This window comes from Amblyomma maculatum, chromosome 5, assembly GCF_055883805.1.
Source record: "Amblyomma maculatum isolate TAMU_Amacu chromosome 5, ASM5588380v1, whole genome shotgun sequence".
Classification (NCBI taxonomy): domain Eukaryota; kingdom Metazoa; phylum Arthropoda; class Arachnida; order Ixodida; family Ixodidae; genus Amblyomma; species Amblyomma maculatum.
In genome coordinates this window covers 136,050,538-136,070,168 of record NC_139348.1, presented here as the reverse complement: position 1 = coordinate 136,070,168, position 19,631 = coordinate 136,050,538, and the positions used below count along the sequence as shown (strand labels likewise).

The 19,631-nt window shown below is 45.1% G+C and overlaps 1 protein-coding gene across 1 annotated transcript in view; it reads left to right on the top strand.

The window, feature by feature from the left end:
* LOC146189672 (caskin-1-like) overlaps window positions 1-18,169 on the top strand; it is a 316,774-nt gene extending 298,605 nt beyond the window's left edge. The window contains exons 16-24 of the mRNA XM_084604441.1: window positions 2,353-2,463; window positions 3,157-3,258; window positions 4,433-4,571; window positions 6,084-6,511; window positions 7,139-7,450; window positions 8,810-9,024; window positions 9,772-10,211; window positions 10,653-10,734; window positions 12,626-18,169. Coding sequence (XP_084460567.1) covers window positions 2,353-2,463; window positions 3,157-3,258; window positions 4,433-4,571; window positions 6,084-6,511; window positions 7,139-7,450; window positions 8,810-9,024; window positions 9,772-10,211; window positions 10,653-10,734; window positions 12,626-12,770 — 1,974 coding nt within the window. The 3' untranslated portion in view covers window positions 12,771-18,169. The remainder of the gene's footprint in view (window positions 1-2,352; window positions 2,464-3,156; window positions 3,259-4,432; window positions 4,572-6,083; window positions 6,512-7,138; window positions 7,451-8,809; window positions 9,025-9,771; window positions 10,212-10,652; window positions 10,735-12,625) is intronic.
* The last annotated feature ends 1,462 nt before the right edge of the window (window positions 18,170-19,631 follow it).

The window sequence follows — 19,631 nt, the reverse complement described above, 5'->3', positions numbered from 1 at the left end:
GCTCTCTTCCCTGCATCTGGCCTGGAGAACGGAACATAAAGGTTTCTCCTACCACGAAAAATCGCTAACGAATGGGCTCGAAATGCGACTAACAGGGATATGCACGGTCACTGATGGAGAACGTAGGGGCAGCTCCGCTGTGTTAAGAAACGGGATGATAGCTGGGTGGGTGAGGAAAACAAATGCGTGTTTCCAGTGTCCATTGTGAAGGAAGTGCAATGGGCAGGAAATACAGTGCACAGAGCAGGTTATCATGCCCGAGCAGTTACTTGTAGAGAATATGACTGCAAGTCTCCTTTCGGCAGGCTGAGGTTGATATGCCAGCATACATGACAGTGAGCCTTGTTACCGTTGATGATTGCTTGCCGAGTTTGACGACTTAGAGCCACAATAATCCCTACAGACTGCCTTTGGAAAATTGGAGGGGCAGTGGAGCAGTTAAGGGGGGGGGATCTCTGCATTTGTAATTTGCTTTTATTTATGCACTTGCATTATTTGTGTACCTTTTACGCATATCTGGGGATGATCATAACTGTGGTGTTTTCACGTCATTTTGTGTGTACTGTTGAAATATTTGCCATTTCTTCTGTGATTATCTTGTTTGTGGACTCTTCACTAGCCAAACAGGCTATGGCTGCAGTCAAGTTTATGCATATTGATTTTTAAAAATAAAAATGGTTGAAAAACTTTGAAGTATAAAAAAAAATATGTGCTTCAGGGGGAATTGACCTCTGAGCTCTTTGAAATAAAATAGCAATGCAACATTTTCACAATGCCAGAATAGTTATAGCTTAATAAATTCAGACTTAGCGTAAAGTTCAAATCAGAAATAAAGCAAAACTGTAATAGTTTACAAACTCTAGCAAAATTTCAAGAGATTTTTAAAGCATGTAACCCAACTATATGCAGAGAGTTAGGTTGTTACTACCAGTCATATTAATCCAGCCTACAGCATTTATATTATGTATTATTATCTCTTCTGGATGCCTGTGAGTAAGATGGCATTGAATTATTTTATTGGTCTTACTGGAATCTCCATCGATTGTGTAAGTGCGTAATTTTTAATCCTGCTCTTCCTTGGGAATTTATGCTCTTGCACAGTCTTGTCATGCATTTTTGCCGAACCATGATCAAAGCACTGTTTGTTGCATATTACTTACTCTGCCAATTGTGCGTGTATAGTTTTTGATGTGGTGCTGTCCCGAGTTTCAAAAGTTGACAAACCAGGGGGCGCTGTCGGCAAATCAAACTGCCTATGGACAACTTTTTCCCTGCTGCCCCCCCATCAGTTACGTATAGTGACAAATCAGTTCAGTTCAGGCGTTCAGTCGTGTCCGACTCTTCGTGACCCTATGGACCATGTCACGCCACGCTTTCCGGTCTCTCACTATCTTCTTAACATCACATAGCTTCATCTGCAATGCCTCGAGAATGCCATCTAACCATCGCGTTCGCTGCCTACCCCTTCTCCGGCGACCCTCAACCTTTCCCAACATCAAATCTTTCTCCAGCGACTCCTCTCTTCTCATCAGATGACCAAAGTAGCTGAGCTTTAACTTTAGAATTTGACCCTCCAATGAGCAGTCAGGGTTTATGGTCGACAATATTGACTGATTTGATCTTCTGGCAGACCAAGGAACTCTTAAGAGTCTTCGCCAGCACCACAATTCAAACGCGTCAATTCTTCGGCGGTCAGCCTTTTTCACAGTCCAACTCTCGCATCCATACATCACAACTGGAAAGACCATAGCACGGGTTATACGGATCTTGGTTGGCAGACTAATGTCTCTGCTCTTTACTAGGCAGTCAAGGCTAACCATTGCTCTCTTTCCCAGAAGCAGGCGTCTCCTAATTTCATGGCTATAGTGACAAATAAGACATCATTATTAACTCGAGCATTTTTTTTTCTGTGATTGGGTTGTTCTGCTTGCACTGATTTTTAGTTTATTTTAGCAGAATACAATTACAGGGTCATTCACTTCTAGCTATAGCACGGTCACTACTTTCAAATCAACATTGCATCCAACGCAGGCGCTTTTCGAAGCGAAGCGATACTAGCAGGAAGGGAGACGGAGGTGGTGCTTAGCATGGCCTGCCGTTCGGCTTTATTGCTTGGCCGGGCTGGAAGCAATGACGCTTTGAAAACAATGGCCGTGTTGTAGCTAAAAGTGGACGAGGCTGTACATATCTAAGCACAAGGGAGTGATACTGTTCGGCCAGTGGCTATTCCATCACCATTGGTGCTCGTATATCGTCACAGGCCATTAGTGTTTTTGCTGTTACTTACGAAACTGTGTGGGATTTGTCACCACAGCAGCACAGCTTCAATTGGCGTCATTGTTTGCATTGCAGGACACTGAGGTGCTCACGACGTGGCTGAAGAACCTTCACTTCGAGGAATACACGCACCTCTTCCTGCAGGCAGGCTACGACATGCCCACCATATCAAGGATGACCCCTGAGGTACGGAAATTTTGGTCTCCTTTCAGCTGGCTGCGGGTCGTTCATCCGGGGCTTGAATTTTATGGAAAGGGCTGCTTTCAAAGTTAGCCTGTTTCTGTGCGGGTATCAAGTATTGCCATGAAGGATACCCACAAATTTTTAGGGATTGTGGCAATTACTGACCGGTGGTTTGATGTCATCTCATGCGCGTACCTCTTTTCATGCAATGTGTTCCCGCTATGGTTATGCTATTGAACTAGACTAAGGTCCTTCACTTTCTGTAAATAATCAATTTAAAGAAGGAAAGCTGAAGTGGGAAAAAAATGCAGAGGCAACAAACTCGACGCTGTACCTGTAGTTCGTGCTCCTGTATTGTATTTACTTAAATGTCCACTGTCATCACTGGTGTGCTGCTAACATGTTGCTGCATTTCTTCATGCTCTGTCCATTGACACTGACCCCATTCGATGTGTAGAACATTTTTGTTTGTACTTGCGTATTTTCATTTTCTTAAGCCATTAAGGGCTGTTATATATAATAGTTTTTCTTCCCAGCAATTGCTGCCAATTTATGCTAAATGCCTTACCAACATTCTTGTACGAGGGAAACTTTCCAGGAGTACTCTTTGTGAGAACTGGTCCCCAAATTAGGGTACTGAGTGTGGGTGCTCTCACCTTTATTTTTTTTTCCCCCCCGCTCTGTTTTCAAATGCAGGACCTGACAGCCATTGGCATTACAAAGCCAGCACACCGGCGGAAGCTCAAGTCAGAGATCAGCAATCTCAATATTTCGGATGGGATTCCAGACTACAAACCGGTATGTGCCTCCTTCCTTCCACATGTTCCATTGCAACTTTGCTGTTTGACTACACCGCTCATTACAGCACTTTTTTCCTGGTGTGCCGTGTGTAACTGGTAATGCACTCTTTGCTACGATCCCACTGACATGTTCTCTCAGTATAGAGAGATACCTTCAGTGATGTTCCAGCTACTAAAATATGTGCTAGTTAAAGTCACAAAGAGAAAATTGGTGCAAAATAATGAGGAGGAAAAGCAACTAACAGACTCTGGAGGTAATATAGAATAGATTCTCAGTAAGGAGAAGCGCAGCAATGGACAGGTAACGCCAGGTAGCGTAGGGCCTACCCACCCCACACGGGAGTCCCGTGAATAGATGAGATTAAGGGGATGGTGGGCTGGTTATAAGGTGACCTCGGTCGGCACAGGAGATCAAGCCGATTCGTAAGGTTAGAGAGCCTATTGTCCTGCTTTGGATTGTACTGGTTTGACAGTGATGGCTGATGTTGTGGTGATGTTTAGAAAAAAAGAGAGGGAAAGAGACCTTCTAATGAAAAACAGACAATTTATCCGGCAATTAAAATTCGCTGACTTGCTGCTCTGCATAGGAAAGAAAGCAGAAGGGGAGCAGTGTGGCAAATAAAATAAAGAAGGGGGAGATCAAAGCAGGCCATTATATTAAGTGCACATAAAAGTGCATAATTGAGTAATTTTACAACAAGATATTATGAGATGCATAGACCAGCAATTAGGCAGGTGTTTAGAAATGAGAGTGATGACTGATTCATTGAGGCAATGCAAAAAGAAAACTTTGGGCCTGCAGAGTCAGCTAAGCTTCAGAAGCCTAAAAGTTAAGTACTCAGCTTCTCTAGACTCCTGGCTGATCCTGAAATGAAGGGATATTTGAAGAGCCCAAAGAAAACATCAGTACAGGGTATACCGTTCATGTCACTCCTCAGATGTCCTAATTTTTCTGTACTGGCATACACGCGCTGGCAGTGTTGTACGTTTAAGAAGGATTCTGTTTCACCTTCAATTGAGTGATGTGAAGTGAAGATTGGGTGAAGCTTCAGATGGCTATCATACATGGTACTATATTTTCTGATGTCATCCAGAGCCGTCCGTGCCCGTGGTACATGGATTGTGTGTGTTGTCGCATGTCCACTGCATCGTTGCTTGAATGGCGTGCGCAGGACAATCTTCTGACCTGGCTGAAACTCCTGAGGCTTGAGCAGTACTACGGTTCGCTGTGCCAGCAGGGCTATGCCACCGTTGACAGGGTAGCCGATCTCACCTGGGAGGACCTCGAGGACATTGGCATCCAGAAACTAGGTGTGTAACTGGTCGCACCTTTCTAGTTCATTCCGTTTGCTTCTTACCTGTCGTTTGTCCTCTTTAATGGAGTGTCACACATATTAGCTGCTTTTGTGCAAGAGATATGGGTGTATGTTATCTGAGTAGCCTTGTTACCGTAGGCGAGTGCAGAACTGAGCAGGTGCATCCAACGTGTCATGCTTTTATTTATACTATATAGTACCTCACAGACTTCATGCAGGGCATTGAGTAGTGGGAGGCCAAGTTTCTAAAGAAATACCTTTGGAGCAAAGTAATCTAAGAGAGGAAGTACTGCAGTAGAAACTCATCCATATGATATCAAGTTGAAATGTGCCAAAGGTGCCTAATGAAAAAAAGTTATAATACAGCAGTAATAGAGTGCTCCATCCAAGCACAGTCTGATGTAAAGAAAAATGTGTCGTAACAAAAAGTGCAAAAGTGTAACATATAAATGTTATGCCTAAAGGAAAAGAAAGAAAAGGCGGCAAAATGGAGCCCGATGCAATGTTACCACATAAAATGCTGGGCCAAGTTCCGCAGCAGTGACAGTTAGAAATGGTTATTGTGCGTGGAAATGGCAAATGCACAGCGTGAAAGTGGAGTGGAAGAGTGTAGCAGCAAATGCTGAGATGCGAGGCGAAGCTTGTGCCTTTATCCCTTCCTCGTAGGGTTTTCTTTTTAATGCTCTAAGCAAAGGACCTTCACCATTGTTGAGGGTCAAGACGAACTTGCTTGCTTTCTGTTCAGTGTTGTGAATTTTCAGGATCTCCGCAGCGTAAAAATGGGGTTCAGAAGACGGAGTACATTTTTAAGGACAGACGCCATAGGTTTTCCTTTGGAGGTCAGTTTTCTCTGCTCCAGTCATGTGTGAATATCCGGACCAGCTCGTTCCGCTGCTCATCTTGCATAATGGCGCGAACCAGCCAGTAAAAGCAAAATATATATATATATATTCTTTTTACTTTTGCGGTGTACCGTCATAGAGCAGAGCAAGTAGACGAAAAGGTATTTAATTTAAAGTTTCTTAATCTTCTTAATCAACACTTTGTTTTATTCAGGCAATTGTTTGCTTTTGTTATTTGATACAGAGCTTGTTCTAAGGTTGCATAGCACAACAGTTTGCATGTGTGTGTATGCATGTACACGTATCTGCAAAGTCAAGTGACTTGAATTAGATAACTTTTTTTTCTCACAATACTGCTCCGAAACAAAAGCCACACTTTCCTGTGGGCTGGTTGGTTCATGACTTTGGCAAAGGTTTCTGCTTTAGTTATGTGTAGAGACCTGTTATCCTTGTCTTGGATTCTGTTGGCTCCTTGCTCTGTCATTGTTTATGTGAAAATCTTTACCGGAAACAGAAGCACCTCACATCGCCTTGATGAAGCACTGCGGGATTAGATGAAAAAAGTGCCTTAACTGGTAGCTACTGTGCACTACGCGACAGCCGCGCATTTTTGTATGCGTCGCCTTAACACTTGACTCCCTATTGTCCGTCTTGTGCATCTGCAGGGCACCAGAAGAAGCTGATGCTCGCCATCAAGAAGGTGCGCGACCTCAACAGCGGATCGCGGCAGGCGATGCACTACGGGACGGACGCACGGCACTCGAGCGTCGACATGGGCCAGCTGCTGGCAGCGCGGCCCGGCTCCCACGTTCCGGTACCGCTGGGCCACCCGTACCAGGCAGGCGTGAACCACCCGCCCTGCGAGGTCGCACCGCCCCCGCATGCCAACGCGGTGCCGCCGTTGAGGTCGGACGGCGACCCGAGCACGCCTCAACTGAGGACGTTCAGGCAGCAGTCGCCTCCGCGGACGGGCAACTTCTACCGCGCAGGCAGCGGGGACAGTCTCATACTGCAACAGCAGCACTTCAGTGGGCCCTTCCACCAGCCGGGCGTAGGAGCAGACCTGTACCAGCACGACTTTGTGTCGATGCAGGTGGGAGGATCCCTCTGTACACTGGCAGTGTGTAGGCCAGTCGGTACATGGCTGAGATGCAAAACGGGGCAGAGCAGGAGACAGCAGCATCAATGACGCTGCGGTTGTCTCCTTTGCTCTTGTGTACTGCTCAGTTTTACATCCCAGTCTCGTTCCGCCTGGAGCAGAGAACAGGCTTTTGGTGCAACTCGCTTTGCTGGTCATCACTGTGGTTGGAAAGTGGCTGGTCACTGTACTAGTGAGAAAAAATCGGCACCCGTAAGCATGACAGCAAAGTGCCAGAGAGGTAATGAACTGGTGAAGTGCTATTACACCTGTCTGTTCTTGTATCCTGCATTTTTCTCGCACACTCCTGAATCATATTTATTAGCAGTTGGTCGATGCTGTTCATCATCTGCCTGTTCTTCTTTTCCCTACTCTGTAGGGTACTGTTCTTGTTGTGCTCTTATGGTTAGTACAGGGATGGGGGCCAGGAAAAACTGCATTGGTGCTTCAAAGTTTGCCTCTGCACTTCAGAATTTGCACATTCCTTTCTGTTATTGTGAATAAACATACCCTTGAAAAGCGAAAACCCAAACACCTCTAGGCTGATGTAAGGCCAGATGGTTCACAGAATAATTTGTGCAGGTTCGTTCGCCCAATCGTGGTCGCTCCCTCGAGAGCTTGGAGGATGGTGGTCCCGCGTACCAGAGTCACTCGTCGGCACCGTACCAGCCTCAGTACCAGGCCTACCACCACAACCCGCCGTACCAGCCGCACCATGCGCCGCAGCACTCGGACTGGTACCACATGGTCAGCAGCTGGCGGCAGCATGGCTACGACACGGACTCTGAAGTGGTCCGACAGGTGTCTCATGGCTACGACTACGGCTACGAGCCAGATGGAACAGCCACCCTGCACCGGCCACGGGGCCTCGTGAAACCGCGGCCGGTGGCCAAGGCAAGTCATTAAGTGCTCGCAACTCTCCGCCAGTGCCGTACCTGCAGCAATCCTTCTTGCAATGAATTCGAAGAGGCCCATGTGGCATGAATTTTGTTGCAGCTGCTGCTGCGGCTAGAGCGCAGGTCAACGACCGAAGCAGCGAAAATGAAACCATGTCGCGGCAGATGGCCTGTGGGTAGTGCTGTACGGAACATGGTGTGCGGGTTGGCCTTAGGACTTTCATGTCTTTCATTTTCTATTTGCTCATTGCCCGCAGTTTAAAAGACAAAGAAGACGTGGTTTTTGAGATTTCAATGGACAAGCTTTGTGTAAGACATAGTTCTGAGATTCCGACAGATCAGTTTTGTGTAAGCTTAATAGTGGCTGCCATGTAAACAGCGCAGAAGCTCATGGGTGCCACAACTCTTTATGTATGCTTAATAGTGGCCGCCTTGTAAACAGCGCAAGAGCTCACGGGTGCCACAACTCTGCCAGCTGTTCGTGCTCTGTCTTCGCCCCTGCCACCCTTCAACAGACGGCAATGGATGTCAGATGGAGGGCCATGCTCTGCACATGCAAAGTGATCACCAAAACCACAGAGCATATCGCTGCTTGCGAGAATACCCAACAATGCGCCATTTTTTCACACGCTGCATTTGGCTCCCGAAATTCTCGTGCTGTTGCAGATTTCTTTTTCCTATGGTCCCATGAAAAACGTACCTGTAGGGATCTACTGTACGCTGTAGGGGCCCTGTACTATGTATTTACAAGGAGGTAAGGCTGGTATTACCAAGCTTGCAGCTGTGTAGCATAATAGTTTGGAACAAATTTTTGATGGCCCTTTCTTGTATCGTGTGTGCCACATTGAATGAACACTGAAAATTGCACAGCATGTTATAGAAAGCAACACAATGCAAAATGACCCTAGGGAAACATATTTATACTTTCACTCTGTAGGTGGGAATGATGTGTGATGTTCCACTAATAGACATCAGCACTTGGCTGAGATTACATGATGCATCCAACGTAACTCTCAGCTTTGGTTAACAGAAGTTGCTTTGCAAAATATTTGTAAAGCAACTTCCGTTAACCAAAGCTGAGAGTTAACCATTTTCATTCCCGCTTTCCTCCCTTCCCTTATGGCGTGGGTCGGCTGTCCACAGAACAAGTATGACAGATACTGCGCCTTACCTCTCCTGTGAACCAATTATTATTATTAAAATATTTTTGAAAAAATATAAGGAATTATTATTTTTCATGGGCTTATTTGCAATGTATGAAAGTGCTTTGCATCGAAATGTTAGCTATGAATTCGAGTCATGACACATGCTCATGGAACAGCGTGTTAACAAATGCAAATGATATTTGTTGCGGCAGGTGGCAGCAAGGGCGCTGCTGGACAGCCCCGACCTCGATTACGACCCCAAGGACCTCGACCCCAAGCTGTCCACTGATTGGTCAGACACAGGAGGCGGGGCCAAGCGGAGCCCCGCCCCCACCCCACCCAAGCGCACCAATTCCATTCGGAGGCAGCAGGAGGCCAACATGGCAGAGACGGCATTTGCCACCTGCGTCCAGAGCCTCACGTCCAGGTTGGTGCATCTGCTTGACTCTGCTTCTTCCGTCATGCAGAGGGCATTTTTCAGTTTAAAGCGGGATAGGAATTTGGAGGACACACACCAAAATTATTATTAATGCGATATATTAGTATGCCACGACGACAAAAAATTGTCTGGCAGTTGTGGCAGCATTATGGTGGACCTGTAGGGAAGATATCTGACTAAGCGAAAATAATAATGTCTAGGAATTATGTACTACTCTGAAGTAATGAATGAAAGTGATTTCGAATGGTACTGCGGTAAGGGCAGAATCGGAACGGAATCCAAACAGATTGTGAAGTGAAAAAAAAAATGCTCTTGCATTTCCTATGCATCAGTCCAATTAGATGCCTTGAAATCTTTCTCATCTCTCTCTCTCTCTCTCTCTCTCTCTCTCTCTCTCTCTCTCTCTCTCTCTCTCTCTCTCTCTCTCTCTCTCTCTCTCTCTCTTTTTTTTTTTTTTTTTTTTTTTTTATGGGCATGCAGGAGCAAGTGTTGTGTGTTAAAAGATGCTAGTTTGAACTCGGGGATTTGGTGAAAAACGCTGTCAAACTCAATATCAATCAATAAACCAATCTATTCGTTTTTTGGTGCATTCGTTAATGGACATAATAACCATATTAACCATTTGACTAACTGGCCAGCCTAGCTAAGAAGTGGTCACTCAGTCACTTGGTCCGTTTGCTGAAATGGGGCTCCTTTACAACCACTCAGTCTGCTTCCTGTATGCGCCCCCCATAGGTTCACCATGGCGACAACGCGTGACGAACCGCCGCTTCCTCCACCGCCACCTCCGGCGACGTCAGCGTGCGCGGATGAGGCTCCGCAGGCGCCACTGCCACCCCCTCCGGCCATGTCGACCCCCAACTCAGCCTCCTCGTCGGATGGCGAGCTCTCGCCCAGTGGCACCCTGATCCGCCGGAAGGACTCCAACGGGTCCAGTGTCTCGTCGGAGTCCCTCCCATTCGCCTGTGAGAATGTGGGCACCATCAAGCAGAGACCCGGGGAGAGCGTGCCCCCACCCTTACCGCTGCACGCGGCACCCTCTTCGTCAACCAATGGGGCAGGAGGACTGTCCCCGGCTTCCAGTGCTGACGATGGAGCAGAGAAGCTGCCACGCCGCTGCAGCCCACCCACGGCGGCAGAAGTTCGGAGTCCTCCAGAGGAAGTGCCCGTCAGAGGTGAGCTGGAACCTATGCGTCGCACCTACACTTGCTCTTCCTGGGGTATTTGTATTCTTTGTAAAATAAAAAGCATGGAAACATCATTCACTTTATAAAATCAAATTTAAGATAATCTGATCCAGTATTGAAAGTTTGTACATCTCTGACACCAAGGCTTGAAGCTTGATATATTCTTAATGCGAATACCAGGATGGACTCTATGCAGAGTAAGGTGCATAGAGCGCTTCTAAATTGTTCGATATTTTTCGAGGGCTGTTCATTTTGTTACAAAAGACAGAAATAGAAAAATGTTTTGGGAGAAATTTTGGATGCACGTGTACAATTATATGACTATGCTTGGCGGCACGTGTTGAGTGTGGTACTGCTGAGAAAGATTGTATCGGATTGTGGCTCTTGGCTTAGCAAGCAGTCCTACCTAACGACAGCACTGTGTTGCAGATGTGCCCCGGAGTTCACCCACATCGTCGCGAGACAAAGTCACAGCACAGAAACCCACCGTTCCCCCTCGTCCTGTAGACAAGTGAGTGGACATCATTTCTGTGAAAACATGCAACTGGCCAAAGTTTCGAAAATACGGTCAACTGATTTCACCGCGCTGACTGTGCAAGTGTATGGCTTTACTCAACTTGGTTGATGGGGCTTGACTGCTTCAACAGTGCTCATAAGCTCGAGGTAACCTTGAGAGAAGAACATAAACTCGCCATGTTGTGACTGACAACGAAAAATTTTGCCTGTTTTTTTTGTGTGTGTGTCTGTGTGTGTGGGTATGTGTGGTGCACTCAGTGCATAACGTTTTTATAAAGGAAAAATAGGGCTATGCGGAGGTTACTGACGGAGTGCATAGTTACGTATTAAGGCGGAAGCCTTTAATGCCTCATCGTCGTAAGCACGAGTTGTCGACAGAAATGTCACGCTTTTCAATTGTTCGAAATGGTCGTGGCGTCACAGTGCGTGAATTTTAAATGGGGCCAATGGTACTTTGGCTAGTAACCATGCAACCAATTAAAGGGATGGTATAGTGATGTTCCTGCTAAGTGGGACTGAGGTTAGCTAATCAGCCAAATTAGGCTAACTAATTGTTAGTTTTTCAAAAGTGGCCGTTGTCAAGCGAGGGTGTACTTACAATTGAGCGAAGTGATAGTCAATTACACTAATTAGCTAATTAGGCATTAGCACAAGTGGTGCCAGTCAAAGTGTGTAGTTGTAATGCGCAGTCAAAGTATACAGCCAAATAAAGCATTAGTCAATCACAAACAGTCTTGCAGTCAATGTCTAACAGTGCACCAGGACCTTGAAGCACTTCACTGAGCTAAAGTGCCCCCTGACTTTTGCTTTTGTGTAGTGCTTGTAAAGACACAGGACAGAACACAGTTTGCCAGAACAGGTACAATTCTTAAAAGTTAAGAGAATAACACCTCTCCTGTGCGCTCGTTTTTTGCTTCATACTTTAAAACCAATATTTTCTGTCCATCGTGTCTAAAGAGAAATAATACACGTGCCCTATGTGCATAGTGTTTCAAGGAATTGCGAATTAGGAAATAAGTACCATAAATTCGAGATGTACTTCTTTCCAGGAACGAGTTGAGAGAGAAAAGCACGGACATGGTACTTTTAGTTCTAGTTTAATTTTTTAATTGCATTCACCTGTGGTGACACTTCATATTGGGCATGGTTACTAGAACTATGCCCGGAATGCTTTACGCCGAGAATGGTTACTAAAACTTCAAGACATTTTAATCATTCTTGCTTCTCTCCTCTAGTTTCTGCTCTATATATCAGTCATTGATGCATGTTTCCTTCACATTCTAATGATTACAAGCCCTTTAGTTAACCTATGCATTTCTTCGTTTCACTGGCTTGAGGTGTCTGCTATGGAAAGCAATCCTGTTGGAGTTCATTTCTGTATTGTCTCTCTTTGGAATCGTGATGTTTCACTCAGAGTTCCAGATTTCTGAAAGTAAGCTTGCGACGGTTCGATTGACCAGTATTATTATAAATAATAATAAAATGACTAGCGTCGTAAGCGGTGGACACCGTACTGCTTTTTTTTTTGTGCGCAGATTCGCACATAATTCAAAACAGCCAATGTGCACAGCTGTAACTTCAAACGTACTACAGTATATTTGTTTGTTGGAATCAGCAGTGTTGCTTCAGTTCTAGTTCTTCCCATATATATTCTGTCTCGTTGTGGTTTATGCAAGAGTGCGAAGCAAGACGATAGATAAGATATAATAAACAGATGAACAACATGTGCCATTGCTTATCTGTGTACTGTCTTGTCTATCTTTCAGCTCATGAACCATCAAAAGATTTACCCTGAAAAGCAGGAGAATCAAATAAATATAACGCAACGGCGAGCTGGTTATTGCGTGCAAGTTTGTCTAATGAGGCGTTTCTTCTTCCCTGTGCAGGCTGTCCCTGGCGGCGGGCGGTCGCCTCATGGCGCCGGCACCGTCGTCCTCCTCTTCGGGAGACGTGATTCACGACATTGAGCACATGCTGGCCAGCTTGACCGACCAGTTGGATGCAATGCTGGAGAGCGAACTCAACCCCTGAGCAAACTTTCTCCACTCCTCCCCCCTGATTTGCTTTTCCTTCAATCACTGCAGCCTTGCTTTTCATAAACCTCCTGCAACCTCTCTTCTTCGGCTGGCATGCTGCCATTCAGAGTGACTCAGAAGGCAGTTGCTTTCGGCTAGTGGATTTTTGTCTAGTCTCCAGCGATCGAGACGTCGCACAGGAGCAAAGTATGACAGTCGTTACATTGTCTGTCATGTGGACTAAATGCTTACAGCAACTATATGTCCACCATGCCGATTTTACCCTGAACGTTGCATGCCATACCTGCTTTCCTTGCGAGTTTTTATTTCAAGCGGCTTCGTTGTGCTGCTGGCCGTGTCTTCTCCTTTTTCTCTTGTTTTAGACTTTTATCAGCTTCTTACCCAATGCATGTCTCACCCGTACTGGGGTTCAATTGTGCACACACCTCGTCCAGGCTGGGACTTGGTCGCCTTTTTTCTCCTGGGTTTTGTGAGCAGCCTGCATCTAACGGGACGTGGCGACGTCGTCCTCCCATCACCACTGCCAAGCACGCTGGCCTATTGGCACTAAAAAAAAAAAAAGAAGCGTCGCCACGGCAACAACAAGGGGACTACTGTAACGGTCAAGCAAACCAGTTGTGAACGCGAACTGCGCATTCTCTTCCGACCTCCGTGTAGATTGTCATCCTTCCCCTTCTCCTCAACTTCTCTTTCCCCCCCCCCTTCCTTCTCCTCTGGACTCAACGCGTGCAGCACGAACGTGTGCGTGAAATCTGCGAACAGATGTGATCCTGCAACACGTGTCACCACCAGTCTACCCTCGGAAAGCCATTCTGTAGGAGTAGACCTCTGCGAACAGATGTGATCCTGCAACACGAGTCACCACCAGTCTGCCCTCGGAAAGCCATTCTGTAGGAGTAGACTTCCCCCACCGGTGCGGACGAGAAGCCTGCCGCCGCCGTATTGCATCGTTTTTCAGAAGGATTGACTGTTGTCCGACAGACTCGAAATCCGTGCCTGATGCAACCCCGGCATTGTGCGACAACACCTGCCACGAGAACCTTCGTGTTGGCTCGGTTGTGCGGGATTCATGCCGAGGAGGTTCTTCCTTCCTTGGAGGAGTACTTGTTCGGAGCTTGCCGTTTCCCTGCTGATCCGTGTTGTTTTGAGTGATTCGCACGCTGCTTGTGCGAACAAGGTTTGTTGTTTAGCGGCCGGTGCTTGGTTCTGAATGCCTTCCAAGTTTGCTGCATTAGGAAGCTCAGCATTTTATTTTTGTTTTTTGTAGGATAATTTTTGTTACCAAGTGTTAAGTACTGTGCAAAATAGCGCAGAAATGGGTGGCAGTATGTTAGTATCTCTTGGAATATGTTTGAATGCACAGTTTGGCCTTCAGATGAAGTTGCACAAGAGGGAAAAAACAAACAAAGAACTGGTGCAAATAGTTGCATTGCTTCGAGTCATCCTTTTATGACTTTGAAAGGTTTCGAGTGAAATTACGCCGAGGGCAATGCTTATGTTTTGTGTAAATGCACTTTGTTGAAGGTGTTATGCTGCATTCATCATGCGCCGAAAAAAAATCTGAAAAGACACCTGGCTGAAGCATCATTGTAAGAATTTGCCCAGTAACCTGTGGTGATATTTACTGCAGCACGCATCTCATGCCACTGCCCAGAAATGCAGGAAAGCTAGGAGGCATGACGACACACTCGCAGTGAGACGACTTTGACTCGCACGCAGTGAATCATCTGCACGCAATATTGAACCCACCAAGGTCTTTTTTCGGGTCTTTTCCTGCAAAGACTTGGGTACAGCTCTCAAATTCCTTAGTAATATCATGGCAACATCAGGTATGTGATTGTTAACCGTCGTCTGCTTGGCAGCTGTGCTAATGTAACACAACCTCCGCTACTGTCGTCTGCTCGACAGCTGTGCTAGCGAGCAGACCATCAGAGGGGATTGAGTCATCTCACGAAGACAGCCAAGCAGACGACTCTAAACCGACCGTACAGATTGCCATGGTGTTGCTAAAAATTTAAAGAGCTATACTGTGCCGCGGCCATGTAGTGCGGCCTTGTCTCTTAGCAGTGTTATAGTGACGTGACAGTGTCCTGGCACTTCGTAGCAGGCACTGTTTGGACTTGTGTACATAATTCAGTGAGGCGCAGCCTAGCCACCACAGTCCCCCGAATCAAAGTTTCAAAGGGCCCAGCACGGCCGCTCGCGAGAAAGTACAAGTTCCTTCTCTGTTCTCTTCGCCTCGTCCCTCGGGCCGAAATGGCTGTGGCCTAGGGGAGTTGCAGACGTGCGAAGTGCAATCGCTGCAGTGCGTCTTAAAGCAGCCATGTTACAGTAATTATTTGTCAAACACACTAGCTGATTTGTTTTTTGATTCAACATGTCGTTATGGGACTGTCGTCTGCTGTCAGGAACATGAATACAAGAAAGTCGACACACAGTATTCACTTGCAGACAGCGTGTTGTCGTCAGATGAATTGAAAGCACACTGACTTTGGAGAGAAAAAAAGTGACACCAGCACATCTTCAAAAGTTCACAGTCAGATAAGCTTGTGCATGTATGATGTTTTTATGTTTAGTTGGTTAGATTACGAATTATTGCCAAGCTTGAAGTCTGCTCCGCGTTTGAACAGAATACCTCTTCACAACTTATACTGGCATCTGTACCTTAAATTTGATGTTGAGGTGCGCTCAGTTGAGCATGTTTCGCCTTGAGCATAAGTCGTGCATTGCAAAGGGCCTGATTTTGTTTGTGTGATTGACAGCTCATGACTGCTATCAGCAGGCACACTGTAGCAGTGAGAGAAAAAAAAAAAAGGTCTAGGGTTATCTTGCTGTGGAAATATTGTCACAGCTTACCAGACCTTGGAGGTTAAGCCAGTTACTTTTAAAACCCGCTCAGTGATTGCTGTATTCCGCACTCTGCAACGATTCTACTTCACGTGCCCCGAGTGTCTTGCGTCTGCTGCTCTCATTCTCTTTATTTGGCTAGTAGAGTGCTTATATTTTGAGGTGGTTTTCAGCTTTTATGTTGCCTTCTTATTTTCCACAGCTGGTCAGTGGAAAGTGTCGATAGAGTCGCAGCAATGGAATACACGTGTACATGATCAATGGTGGTGATGCTTAGTTTTGTGAATGCTTCGTGTTTGCTTGCATTTTCTCGCGTTTGTTTTTTTCCTGTGACGTTTTGTCCGATAGTATAGATTATACATACAGGCAAGCAGTTTACTATGTTTCATTATTTTCAGAATGAGTGCGATGTTATGCTTGTGTGTCAAGTTTTTGCTTTGTTGTTGTTTATATTTGGATGCTTTTTTTTTTATCCGCACTTCATCACGCGAATCAACTGCATGGAATATGCGTAGCTTTTGTTTGTTAAATTTTTCTCGCTTGACCGCGGCTGTTCTCATGGTTTTAAGACAGGCCCAGGTCAAAGTGTAGAATGTCATCACAGATACATTACTCTTTGTTGTAGGTACGGTGGACTTGATGCGCTTGGGTTTACATCTCTTATATTTGTGTCGTGAACTGGTTGTGTGCTGCTTGTCACGTTTGCTCGCTAACCAGCCACGCACCTCACGCGATTTGGAGCGTGATTCGGGTCATTTCATTTCTGAAGTTTTACATTCACGGCGGGAGTAGCGCGTGTTCTGTAGGTGATAGTTCCTTTATGACTGCGCTGGGCTAGACGGAGACTTGAAAATATTTTTTGGCTGAGGGATTAGTTTGCACAAGCATTGCTATACACTTGTGTGAACAGCCATACATTTCTTCTCATTTGGTGTGTGTAGAAGCAGTTTTACCGATTTTAGCTGTCCATTCTGGATAGGGGCTGCAAAAATTTGATCCGCGTTCCGTGCCACTGAGTTTGGCTCGAGTGGCTAACGGCTTGCTCGACATATTGCTGAAGTGGCTTCTCCTTGTCACCGTGTCTGACATAGCCATCCATCAAAGTGGGTAGGCAGTTTTTCTCTTCAATTTCAGCTTTTTAGGCTCTGTACTCCCTTTTACCCAAAATGCCATTTTTGTAGGGCTAGCACAGATGGTGATACTTAAGCACGCACATGTCGGAGGAAAAAATTGTTGGCGAAGTTAATCTGCACGATGGTTACATTCATTTCTTGGATCAAAGCTTTTTTTTTTTTTTGTGTGTGTGTGGAAATGTCACAAACCAATTGTGTTGGCGAGATCTTTGTTCCCTTTCTTAAAGGTAAGATAAGATGGCAATATGCATATATCAGTCCTGTTTGTCTGCAGCAGCTGACAATCTAGCGTTCGTCTTTGGATGTCTAAAAAAAAAAAAAAATTCCTGGAAAACAGTGATGCTGGTTTTAGAGTGTAATTAAACAGAATTTTTATCATTGTGTGAATGGTGCTTAAAAAAAAAAGCGATTTACTGAACATTACTATCACTGGTGTTCTCATGCAAAGTATGTACGCCGAGTTTATCAACCTCGCTGGGCCTTCTTTTTTTTTGGTAGAAGAGGTGTTTCAAGTGAACATATCCAACACTGTTAGTTGAGTTAGTTTAAATATCAAAGTTGATGTCTCGTTATGATAAAGTGCATGGCAACATTAGAAATTGATGTGCTAGGTGACATTTTGCTGCACACGTCTAGCGAAACTTTCGAATGAGATAACATATTTCTCATCATGTCATTCATTTAGCGTTGAAAGTAGAAAACGGATCCCAACATATCTCCTTCTATACCATCGGGGAATTTTTTTTTTCTCTTAACAGGTCGTCTAGCCAGTTTTTGAAGCTGGGCACATAAAGGATTTTAAACATGTTTCACTTTAAAACCAGCATCAATTTCCTGACACCAGAGTTAGTCATAGCGAGCAGTGTTTTCTAACCAGATAGTGCCAAAAAAAATAAATATGTAAAAGTTAACCACCTTTGGTCATTTCAGGAAAAAAAAAAGTGACATTTGGGTATTGTGGCACCATCTGTTTTCACTCACGAGCGACATTTTGCTGCACGCCCTTCTTGGCATGTTTGCATCATTCATTGAACTATGTGTTCTCATTTCACACGGCGCTCAGCTTTGGATGACGAGTATATAAAAAAAAAAATGTTAAAGCGAGTTCAGCGTTGTTTCGTGGTCGTAGAGACCCGAGGTGTGTAGAAGAGGAGAAAAGAATGTGGTTCCTTTTTGTTATCTACTCTGCAGCGGTTAGATAATCGATGTGTCATAGACAATTAACTATTTTTAGAGAACTCGGAGCCCCAGAGGTTCAATTCCGGCCCGAGCAGAGAGAGCATAGCGTATTTGTCCTGATGCCTTGAGTGTGTTGCTCTTGATTTTTTCACCCGTGTCCTTCTCTGGCGATCTCCCTTCCCCCATTTACCCTTTTGAAAATAAAATGCAGAGTTCCAAGGAAAAGAAAAGGAAACTGGCATCGATTTTTTTGCATGGAAACGGTTAATAATGTGGTTAATAAGGTTGTCAAAAAGCAACCGAATGCCAAATGTCACTAGTTACGGTTCTTGTTCTTTCAGTGTCGTAGCTTCATCCTAAACTCTGTACTACTGTGTGGTACGAAACTGTGTGATGCTGGCATCATTAGATGAAACACAAGTAGAGCACTTAAAATATAAAATTGAGAGTATAGAGTGCCGGAGTAGCAAAACCAAACGCTGGTCCAAAAGTTCTCAGAAGCTGCATGTTTCCGATAACAGAAAAATAACTCATTCGCATCTAGCCAATTACAGCCATGACTACAATGTAAAACAATGGAGCATTCAATGAAGCCTCACAGCTGAAGAAAATCTCAGACCAGGATAAATTTTCCTTTAACCGTAATGTTCTTGTGAAACATGTGAAGTAGGGCCATGCAAGCATTGGAATTTTTGAGCAGAAAATGAATGTTTGTTCACTACGGGGAAAAAAATTTGTAATCATAAATTGGCAAATGTCCTTATTCTTTAAAAATAGTGTGTGTTGTGCTATATAAAGTAACTAGTCTGGCCCAGCATCAAGAATAAAATTTGATGTGCTCAGACATTACAGTATGCAACTTGTGATGGTGGAATGCAAGATCAGTAGTAAAATGTTTCACATGATATCATATGGTATTTAAACGGTATTATTTAGGATTTCATGGGGCTGAAAGAAATTGCTAAATTACCCAAAGGTCCAGTTACGGAATCTCCCCTTGCCCACAGGGGAAAAAAAAAACAAAAAAAAAAAAAAAAAACAGCTGAACATGCCCAATTATGATGAAGCCAGAGACTATGTTCAAAGGACTGTTCCAGTTGGTGTCTGAGTGGCATGCAAGCAGAGTTTGTAAAGCTAGGAAACCAAAACTTGACACCCGTTTTTTGACAATGATGGAGGGCATCCCACTGTCGTCACACCTGCCATGGTGTGTATGTCTGAGGTGCACGCATTAACAGGCTTCAGTAGGCAAGATTTTTGCACACCTGATTGATCTACATGTGACACCTCAGCCTGGTCTCTACCCACTTTAATAGCCCCACGCAAAATTCCACAAGTGTCCTTGCTTTCCGAGATACCATATAGTTTTTAACAGAAAAGGGGACTACTATTGCTAGACAAGATTTAGAGCAGATCGGCATACATGTAGGAGTCCTTTTCTGAAGGCCATGCTTTCAGAACAGAACTCGCCCAAGAGGAACATAGTATATTATTTTCAACGAAAAAAAAAAAAAAGGGACTGCTGCCGTTTCCTAGTTCGTGGTGCAGTCTGAGAACAGTATGCAAATCCTCGACACCCGAATAGTCAAGACTAGTTTGCATTGTTAGAGGCGTTCCTTGTGGCACTTTCCTTGCAGTAGTTGCATGCGGAGGAGGGGCAGTGTATGCCCAGCATGCGAATGCTTCAGACACTGCGC